Here is an 11,148-nt window from a genome sequence, read left to right on the forward strand (position 1 = left end):
TGTACCTAAGTTTATTTCCCCAACGACTTCTAGGCCGATGCTCCTAAGACTAGTTTTTTTTTGCTTTTCAATGTTTTTGGAAGTTTTTTTATCGTAAAAAGTTTTTTTTTTATTTTTGGCTTTTCAGTGACAAGCACAGTTGTCACTATCCGCATAAGTGTAAAGTTCTTATCAATACGAATAATATAAACCCAAACACGAGGCAGTTCACATATTCAGTTGTCCAGTTCCCTCGCCCTTCTCTGGTCTCCATCATCAAGTCAGCTTCAAACCTTCACTGTTGCATATTGTTATAAGACGCACACCTTATAGTCAAGTTTTTATCCTGCGCATGCCTACAACTTTCAAAAGTTGCCCTGGATTTCTCAGGGTTTCCATCATCAGATCCTGACCTGATGATTATGGGACCACCTGTGAGGTATACCCTATCAAAACAAAAAATAATGTAATAAAATAGTCCATAAATAGTCCTATGAACGATGTTTTCATAACAGCGCCTGAACAATTTTTAAAGCATTTTTTTCGTATGAAGGTGTAAAAAAAATGAATTGGAGAGTATGCCATATTTTTTTAAACATTTTTATCTTTTTTTTGAGATACGTCACATTGTTATAGGACGTGGGGCAATTTTGATCCGTCTTCTTTAAATGGCAAAAATATACACTTAAAACGTACTGTATTAAAACGAAGCAAATTAAATAATGTTACCGGTCTGGTCGAGGAAAATCAGCTTCATGCAGGTAATAAACCTTAATAGGTAAAACCCAGATCACTGGAGTGACGTCCAATGCTTGTAATCGCCGACATTAAATTGTTTTATTTGACATTTTTTTTATGAGTATACTTTTCTAAAGACTGTTTTGAACACGTACGGCTTTTATTCAGGACAGGATACACAATCTAATAGTTAATCACCAGTCAGACACTAGAATACTGTGTAGAGTGATCTTGGACAAAAATACTAGTGTGAGTTTGATGCTAAATATTTAAATGTGACACTTCTCCATGTCACAAGGTCGTTAACCTCTGCATCACCAGACAGTACACTCCCAGCTTAATTTTCAAGATAATGCTAATTGGAAATTTGGGATCTGGGAAGTACATAGCATGATCTATCGGAGTCAAGGCAATGGTTTGCGCAACGGCTGCGCGCAGCCCTGCGCGAGCGCAGTGAAAGCCGATCTTGCACAACCATAGATCTCAGTGAACGTTCTCTTAAAGTAGGAATTGCACTTCATGCATAATTATTGGTCATTTATTTAATTTATGTATCAGAAGTCAGTACTGCTTTATTAGGTTGGGGAGGTCAGACAGTCAGTCGCTCTATGTATAATACTGGTTTTAGCTGCCTCAGGTTAAATTTGAAGCCTTCTTGAACGGTTCTATAATTTAGAAAAACCAGACAATAAGTTTATGTTTTAGTCAATAGCCTCAGAACTCCCAAGAGACTACTTTAAATCATGAAGACCTTCAGTCAGATGCTGAACAAACTAAACATTTAATTAAGCAACTGTTTGCACTATTGTATAATTTCCTTATCTTTATTGACCGACTGCCGAGCGAGGGTAATGATGAATGTCATTAAAGAAACGCTTTAAAAACTTCAAAAATGAAGGTAGAGGCCCAGTAGCTCGTAGCATTTTCTTTTTTACGAAAAAGTTATGTGTAAAACTTCAGTAGAATAATTAGAAATTAATTAATTCTGACACAGAATTATTATTTGATTGAAATAAAGTACAAATATTTTCTTCATAAACACACTTGTCCGTATTTCTTTTTGTTTGATTTCCAAACAAGGCGCGTCTTAGGTGTTGCTATAGGAATTGTGTTCGAATTATTGTTCTCCTGAACATCTGTGTCCACAAGTAGGTTTAGCTTCAAATTATAAAGAGAAACAACTACACCATGTGTATGTATGTTTGTAATGTATTATATTATTACCTACATACGTTGTGAATGTGTTTCGCGTCACATGAAGTAGATGATTCATACAAAGCTACTGTTTGCTACCTCATACAGCAATTAATATGATCGTCTTAGACAACGGGAAATGCTTACTTATTGGAAAATTGCAGGTGGGCTGGTAAGGTCCATATACGTATTACGTACAATCTGAACAATATGGTAATCTTTCTGATAGTATAATATTTCGGTAACAATAAGTAGTGTACCCGAGTACAATGACTCTTGCTAATAAATTGTGAAATTAACACTATTTAATTTTCTATTTCGTAATTAAGATAAACTGTCAGTATAGTAAACAAATACTTGTATATTAGTCGTCTTCAAACTATCGACTGATAAGAATGTTTAAGCTAGCTAATGTTGTACTCACGCGCATTAGTATAATATAATTTTATAACGATAACCTACATTGCCATTGAGTTATCGATTTTAAGTCATAAAGTTATTTGGAAATGTCCTTTCGACAGGTAATTCCCCGATATTAGTTTCAAACTGCTGCTGTTTTCGCCTTATGTCAGTGACAAATTAAAATAAAATAACAATTTACTATAGTTTATATGGGATATTCATACGAGCCACCAACATTGATAATCACTGTCGTTCATACCATTCTATCAAATACAATCGAGTATATATCCTAATAATTAGTTTAACCAATTGTTAGTGAGTCAGTTAAATCAACAATATTACAGCCATTGATAGCTAACATTGTTGGCAAACGGAAACCACATAAAATCTGAAATTGAAAACATTATTCTCATGCAGTTTTCCTTAACGCAGTGACGATATATGTATAGTAGTAAGTAGGTACCTATAGTGGCCGTTCATAACAGTCACCTTGACGACTACGGTTTTTTCATGAATACAATAACCAAATATTGCGGTTTTGCACAATCGCCAGTTTTCCTGGAAACTAAGGGTAAATAAAAAAATACCACACAAAGTTGCAAATCAATAAACATATTTCGGCTTTATCATATCCCATATCTACTGGTAATGGTAACTCTTTTAAAAGGAGGGAATAAATTAATGTGAACTTTAGTTATAACAACACAAAGTTTTTGAGCCATTTTAATAAACTTCAAAAAAATCTTTATTTACAAAACATTAACAACTTGTTCTTTATTAAGTTAGCACTAACCACACTACTACCTCTAGAAAACCCCTAGAACAACAAGCCAATTGGAGGAAAATAGCGAGTCTCGTGAACAACATAATGCTTGTTTTTAACTTGACGAGCGCAGCATTATGCTGAATGTACGTAATAACACATTGTCACACTGTTCTCCAACTACACTGAAAAACGAACAAAATAGTGTATGTAAAGTTGGTAAAAAGTTGAGTGTGCTGTTGTTTTGTTTGTATACAGAAACTACGCAATTTATACTGTTCCTATTACAAGTTTTCATTTGAGCATACTGTATATTTTATTTACTTACTGAAAAAAAATTGGCGAACCGAACAGTACTAAAATTATATTTTTCTCATCATCTTCATCGTCCCACTGCTGGGTAGAGATTGAGCGTTAATAACCACCTATGTACATCAGGACAATTGTATAAATCAATTATATGCCTATTTAAACTTGTCAACAGCAGTAATAATTATTAAAGTTTATTGATTCACAGTTCAATTAATAAATCTCTTTCTAAGGTAAATTGGTACAAATGTTTGCTGTCTCCACTCGGAGAGAGATACGGGAGACATTTTTATAGGTTCTGTGGTCCTCAAACTAGACGCTGCCTGTATCTTGGGAACTTGTAATGCCTACACCTACATGTTATAAGTACATAGCTAAAATTTATAAGTCCATTTCCCTGTTCCAGTGATACGTAAGAGATGGCCCACATGGATCACATGGAGCACATGGATCACAGCGCGCACCACCACGTGCCTGACGACGCCGGGCACGACGACCCCTGCGCGCACGCAGGACACGGACACGCCATGGTGGTGAGTAGCTTCTATAATGATAGTTCTTGATTTGACCTAAATTCATGACTTGCCAAAATGTTGGTCAAGATTTTTTTGAAGCTCGTGCTATTGTGCTAAGACTGTCCATCCGTACCTATGTGGGCAATAAGGGTCAATTCCCACTGAAAGAGCAGCGGCCGGCAGCGGCCGTAAGAGCACGGACAATGTAAGAGCGCAGCGCGGTGCGGCGGGCGCCGCGCGGCGCGCCGGGCTCGTACTCACTTGCTCTTACGGCCGCTGTCGGCCGCTGCTCTTTCAGTGGGAATTGACCCTAAATGTACAGACTTATGTAGAATTAGATAGGTCACGTTGAATACTCGGGAATGCACAACTGGTGAAGTTTACAAAGAGTCAACAAAAATATAACGCTTTATTTCCTGTAGATAGCTTCCTAGCTTTTGCGACATGAACATGATCCATTACCTATCGTTACACAGTCGATAAGTGGACAGTGTTGCTATCAGTTCCTTATCACCTGCGGTCTGCCACCGCTTTCCTATGCTCGTCGGAACACACGACGTGTGATAACCATAGCCAATGGTTTGCGGTGACCGGAACTCACCAAGTGTTTATTATGATAAAAATCACGTTTACGTGTTGTTGTTGGAAAATACATAGTTAAGTTATTTAACCTATTTTAACTTTGAGTTCAACACGTGTAGAGTGTGCCTTTAAACTCATAAAAAAAGATTAATAAACTAAACAAAGTAACCTTGGTACCTATTAGTTCATCTTCAAATAGACACATTGAGGAAAGAAAATAATGTTTGCACAAACAAAATAACGGTAGAGCAATAACAACCTCGTGTGAATCAACACTAAATAAGTGCAAAATGATTCAATTTGGTTCATAACAAACATGCTCTGTTTACGTCCCACTTTCCCCTTTTCACACGTAAATCTGAGAAGGAAAACTCTTAGCGCACATATTCATTAATATTTTCCTGTTTCAAGTATTGCAAACCGATTGTAATTTATTCGTTTACAAGTGTTAACTATCGCGAATTTCCCGGCGCGGTGAAAGAAGTCGGAATATGATAAACAGGTGCATTCCTTCACGGTTGTAGATACCGAAACCGCGACATTTGTGTCTGTGTGTCAGCGTGTTTGCTTGTCGCTGCGCTTCCTGCGATATTGTTTGGCACCCGGTGATGCCTGTCTCCGATGCACTGTTTGTCATTCAGGTTATACAACTGTCAACAATTGCATTCTTCAAGTTAGAGGAATGCAGAGAATTGGGTGAAGAATCGCTTTTGTTGAAAGTTTTATGAGAGTTTCCATAAATTAATAAGTACCTAGCCGACCTATTTTGATCTTGAAATGAGAATCTCTTATTTAGGATTTTAGGGATTTAAAACCAACTTCCACAGAGGTACCCTAAAACTAAGTTCTAACTAATATTTAAGCATGCATGCATTGTTGCTTTCAAAATAAACGCGATATCCTGTGTAGCTTGAAGTAACCTCATATCGTGGGAAACACCTTGATATGCTAAAATCGTAAAAGGAAACGTCCACGCGAACGTTGATTAATGTTACTTTGAGTTCGGACTCTCAATAAGCGGGCCATAGAAAGTAAAACAAATGACCAACTACTGAATAACTGACTTGTAAAGAAACACGACTTTGTACGTGCGTCAGAAAACACTTATTATGTACAATATTGTATCTACTTCGTGAAGAAAAGACGTGCTCGCCTGTAGCTAGGAGCAAAACCCTTAAAAACGGTGTGAACGAACTTAGCATTTGATATACGAATACCTACACAATCATGATGTCTGTAGGAATAATCTTAGGTAACTACGGAAACCAGAGACCTGTTTAAAAGGTCACATAACCATGCCATAAAACTGTCGAAAAAAATCCTAACATGATAATCGTTATAAAATTAACCATTCACCACTATTTTCCAGTTCCATTCGGGGGTCTGCCAAGAGATCCTGTTCAGCGGGTGGATGACCACAAACGCGCTGGAGCTGTTCGGCTCCGCGCTGGCCATCTTCTTCGCAGGAGTGCTGTACGAGGGTCTGAAGTACTTCCGAGAGGCCCTGCACGCGAGAGCCTCGGCGTCTACTGGAGACTCCAGGGTTAACATCACGAAGAGCGAGTGCGGAGCCAACGGGCCTTGTGGAGGAACTGCTGTTGTCAAGTAAAGATCCTATTATTGTTCACTATAAATAGATGCTACCTTAAAAAAAAACTAGACTTTCAATGTCTAGGTCTTAGCATTGCAATTATTTTCCTATTAGAAACGAAACATCTTAAATTCTGATTCATAATAGGTAGATAATGCTATCTGATATCTGAATATATGATACAATCTTTGATCAACAAAATCATTGTGACTATGTCAAACCATTTATTGAAAATGCCAGTAAGTAGTTTGGGTAGCTAATGGCTCAATTGCCAGTAGTGAGAGTAAATCAAAAAGGCTTACGTTATAGTCGAGACGAGTTAATTACGCCTGATCTGATCTCGCGCGTGTTCCAATTGATTTAACAGGTTTTATTCAAAGTGCTCCAGTTTCGAGCCACTCTTCACTGGGTTACTGACGAACGTACCAATTCATCATACCTCACTGCACATTTATCTGTGATTATAATATATTTAAATTAAATGCAGATTCCATTCGTGCAGGTAAATGTAAATCTGTATAAAATTTTGAGTATTTCTGAGTCAATTTCTGATGTTTGGGTATACCATCATTATAAACAAGAGACGTACTTTATATAAGTATCAGTACCTGAACCTCATTTAACCGTCATATTCCCTGTTCCAGGTACACGATGCTGTCATCAGGCCACGTGATACAAACGCTGCTCCACTTCCTGCAGTCCACCGCCTCCTACACCCTCATGCTGGTGTTCATGACCTACAACGTGTGGCTGTGCCTGGCGCTGGTGCTCGGCCTGGCTGTCGGCTACTTCTTCTTCGGCTGGAGGAAGAACACCGTCGTCGACGTCAACGAGCACTGCCAATGATGCCCACCACCCAGGAGTGGCCCCAGACCTTCCCACATCAAGAGATTCTATCAAAAGCTGGTTGCACTCGACATCCCCCGTGAAGTCCGTCGTATAACTAAAGTCAGTCGCGTGCGATTTAGTCGCAAACGTGTAGCCGGCCTTAGTATTGGTCTGTGTTTACTCTATTTAAGTACATATTTCTTCAAAACATGAGGGTGAATATATTACAGTACCTGCCTACAGGATAACGTATTATGTGTGTCTGAAAGAAATTGAATGAAAACAGAATAAGATTTGGCTATTCAACTTTGTTCAATGTTATATTTAACAGGAGATGTTTTCTTTACCTGCGTTTGTCTATACTGTCTATGTATTCTGAGCTCTATGGCCGCGTGCAGAGTACGGCATAGCTGAAATCGTTAAAATGACATTGTGTACGGTCCATTAGATTAAGTTTTGTTAGAGATATGAATTTAATTGACTTCGGCCCTTGACGAATGTGTTTCGTGTCCAACACAAGTTAAAAAACGATTATTGTGTCGCAATAGTTTTGAAAATATCGCTATCATACGACCTTTCCTACTCAATATGGCTGCTCTTTGTAGCCATTTTTTTGTATTCGCTATTTTAGTATCTAAGTAAATAATGCTAAAGTAGGATTTCACATATTTCATAATAATATTAGGACATCTTATGTATGACATGACATAGGAAAATAAACGAAAAGTTATCGAGAAAACTCCCTTAAAGCAGCTTATTTGATGTTTTTGTACAAAATAAAATAGGGATATATAAAAATGTTTGTAGGTATGTGATATTCAGTTAATTTATAGTTATTTTATAATATTGTGATATGTTTAGTAAAAGTTAAGTTTAGTGATGCTCAAAATTTTTATATTTATCCACGTAAACCGATTCCTGGGGATATGTATTTTACTTATTCTTCAAAAATATGCAAGAAAATCTCGTAATCTACTTAGCTTGACTTTCGTGTAAGTACCTAAGAGGTATTGATTGTATTTTAGAAAATAAAAATAAGACAATTACGTAAGTTATAATTACTATTTAAGCATCAATAGTTTCTTGCCATGTCTGGTTAAACATTGAAATATAAATAATTACATAAAGAACAACTGTTTACTTATTTTCCTTATTATGACTATACTTTTACCGATAGGTAATCACAGTGCCTGTTATTAAATATCCCGCACTTACAAAAATGTGTTTGAGGGTTAATGTTGCACCTACTAACTACTTACTCGTACCTACATTTTCTGTATTTTTTTTAAACAGTGTAGTACTTATTAGGATTATAGGATATTGAGCCCTGACCTTCACCTGCGCAGAAGTGATTTATTGGAGCGATCCCCACTCTTCCGCCGAGAGCTCATTATCCGTGCCGATAACTATACCAAAAACCGACTACGCCTACTGTTTTATAGAACAGCTTCAGTCAGAAATTTCGCCCGCATCCTAGTCGCGGATATAGCAGAGTGGGCACTGTGAACATAACTATAATACGGACTCCACATAATGTGCTTCCCCTCGCACCACCTGTGTACACCCCCTACCTACGGACGCCATGTACCTATGTAGGTACACCTCCAGTGTACGCCACCTATATGTATAATATAAGATGCTTGCATGCATGCATGCTTTATAATACTTCCACATAAAATCCGTATAAAAACTTGGAAGTGATATTTATTAAGGTAAGGAACTTTTAACTATACATAGTTGACTCGTAGAGCAAGAGGACTCGTTTGTAACTCAAACCCAAGTGCATATCTAAAGACATAGGTACCAACTCTATGTTATGATAATAACTTGTAAAACAATTAAAACACAAAGAAAAATAACTATGAAGAACCTTGATACCCAATTTCATTCAACCAAGAATACACTAGATATTAAGAGCCTGATGAAAAAAGCAGAGTTACATGTCGCTCGTACTAGTAAAGTATGAATAAATTCTCAGGGAATTTGGAAAGTACTGCTCCGATTTTTTTAATGATACATACTTTATTTTTGCTATAATTCTCTATAATCTCTGTATTTTAATAAATCTTAAAACAAATTTTTAAAAGTAACTGCGTCGGTCTAGTAATCGCATGTCGCATGGCGTGACTACGCTGTGCACGGAATCTTGGGTTTGATTCAAGGCGGGTCGTGCAAAAATAGCTTTTTTTACGAAATCACCTCTACAGCAAAACCCATAAGGAAAACAGATAGTATTAGGTACCCACTATAATAATACCGACCTACATATTTGCGTGGTAGAGATTATGTTAACAGTGGGTCATGATGACATAACTGAAGGAATACACCAGGAACTTCGCCATCTAATCTGATAGGTAAACATTATTGTTTATAAATGGGGTCGCCAAAAACATCTGGCGTCCGGTTCTGGCGTCATATGATGATGATAGTAGTTGTGTATAATCAGTAAATATAACACCAAATTCAAATTTTAAGTCCTGTTTGAGATAACTGTTTATTATTAGATAACGGATAGCGGACATAAGAAAATGATTAATCGATTAACTCATCAATAAATACTAAAATAGTAGCTTATCATCAACGTAATGAATGAAAGTTACGTACAGTCCTACAGTCGTGTTTGTTGGTACTTGGTGTCTTGTTGTACGAGCCTCAAGGCGCGGCTCCACCGCGGTGCACGGAGAGGCTACGCACGTGTATTAAGCTTCGCTTTGTAAGAAAATGTATGTGGTTGTGTCCACTGCAACCCACGGAGAGGCTACGCATGAATTGACGTCATTGATACACGCGTGGCTTGCTCGAATAGGCGGTTACATAGCTCAACGCTGTCAACGTGAGTCTACGTTTCCACTGGAGTACTCGAATAAGACCCACGACTATGTACAGCTCGGTTAAGGCGCGGTTCCACCGCAGTGCACGCTGTGCACGGACACGCGGCGCATTTTAGCTGCGTGTATTCATTTGTTTGACAACGTGGGTCTACGTTTCCACTGAAGTACACGAATATGACCCACGACTATGTATAGCGTGGCACGGCGCACGGGTAGACCCACGCTGACAGCGTTGAGCTACGTAACCGCTTATTCGAGCAAGCTATGCGTGTGTCAATGATCATCAATCTCACTTTCGGATTCATCGTCAGAAGAACTGTCTAGCAAAGTCAGTACCAATGCCATTCTATGAGTACCTCGATACGATATATGTATACGAGAAACACGAAACGCGTCCGTTCCACAACGTGAATGACTGAAAACTGCTCTGCGATAACCGAGCTGTACATAGTCGTGGGTCTTATTCGTGTACTCCAGTGGAAACGTAGACCCACGTTGACAGCGTTGAGCTATGTAACCGCCTATTCGAGCAAGCCACGCGTGTATCAATGACGTCAATTCATGCGTAGCCTCTCCGTGGGTTGCAGTGGACACAACCACATACATTTTCCTACAAAGCGAAACTTAATACACGTGCGTAGCCTCTCCGTGCACCGCGGTGGAGCCGCGCCTTTATCGCAGAGCAGTTGTTGTAAGCGGTTACGTAGCTCAACGCTGTGAGCGTGGGTCTACCCGTGCGCCGTGCCACGCTATACATAGTCGTGGGTCATATTCGTGTACTTCAGTGGAAACGTAGACCCACGTTGTCAAACAAATGAATACACGCAGCTAAAATGCGCCGCGTGTCCGTGCACAGCGTGCACTGCGGTGGAGCCGCGCCTTTAAGTACGCATGTGTGTGTTGTGCACGCTTTTCTCAGTTCAAAAACTTTCATTGGATTTTTGTTGACCGTGGACATAAAATAAGCCAACTAAGGCATAATAATCATTGAAATGTTAATGTAATTTTGAATAGTGGTGTATTAAAATGTATTTAAAATTAAACAACCTGGGTTTTTCGGTCAATAAACCCGAAAGCCGAGAAAAAACATATTTTTATCGCATAAGTGAATTTCTGCGCCGAGTTTCCGAACGTAACTAATGTCAGTCAAGTCAAGTAAAATGTGACGGGTGCCCCATGTTTTGCCTTTTGTAATTTACTTGTTGATTTTATTATAAGAATTTAATGAGAATTTAGTGAACAATTGTTATATCACAGCGAGGACAGCTATGTTATAGTTTTACAAGTGCACACAGTGTTGGCAAGTCGACGTAACGCTTTCACGGCCGCCGATTGTTCAGGTAACGGTATTTACTTATGACAACGTCGATATTTTCTCGGAATCTTATACTTGTTTGGTTTTTATTGATTGTAATC

The 11,148-nt window shown here is 38.4% G+C and overlaps 2 protein-coding genes across 5 annotated transcripts in view; both read left to right on the forward strand.

The window, feature by feature from the left end:
* LOC124640305 (high affinity copper uptake protein 1-like) overlaps positions 1 to 8,031 on the forward strand; it is a 35,486-nt gene extending 27,455 nt beyond the window's left edge. The window contains exons 2-5 of one of the 2 annotated variants that reach the window (XM_047178019.1): positions 3,792 to 3,918; positions 5,852 to 6,087; positions 6,718 to 6,949; positions 6,993 to 8,031. In XM_047178019.1, the coding sequence (XP_047033975.1) occupies positions 3,805 to 3,918; positions 5,852 to 6,087; positions 6,718 to 6,919 (552 nt within the window). In that variant the 5' untranslated portion in view covers positions 3,792 to 3,804 and the 3' untranslated portion in view covers positions 6,920 to 6,949; positions 6,993 to 8,031. Of the gene's footprint in view, positions 1 to 3,791; positions 3,919 to 5,851; positions 6,088 to 6,717 lie in introns of both variants that reach the window. The other variant, XM_047178018.1, reaches the window with a different exon arrangement.
* A 2,819-nt stretch (positions 8,032 to 10,850) lies between these two features.
* LOC124640237 (serine/threonine-protein kinase D3) overlaps positions 10,851 to 11,148 on the forward strand; it is a 69,504-nt gene continuing 69,206 nt past the window's right edge. For 2 of the 3 annotated variants that reach the window (XM_047177913.1, XM_047177915.1), the window contains exon 1: positions 10,852 to 11,072. The gene's annotated coding sequence lies outside the window, so the exon portion shown is untranslated. Of the gene's footprint in view, positions 11,073 to 11,148 lie in introns of all 3 variants that reach the window. The other variant, XM_047177914.1, reaches the window with a different exon arrangement.

Source organism: Helicoverpa zea, chromosome 20, assembly GCF_022581195.2.
Source record: "Helicoverpa zea isolate HzStark_Cry1AcR chromosome 20, ilHelZeax1.1, whole genome shotgun sequence".
Taxonomy (NCBI): domain Eukaryota; kingdom Metazoa; phylum Arthropoda; class Insecta; order Lepidoptera; family Noctuidae; genus Helicoverpa; species Helicoverpa zea.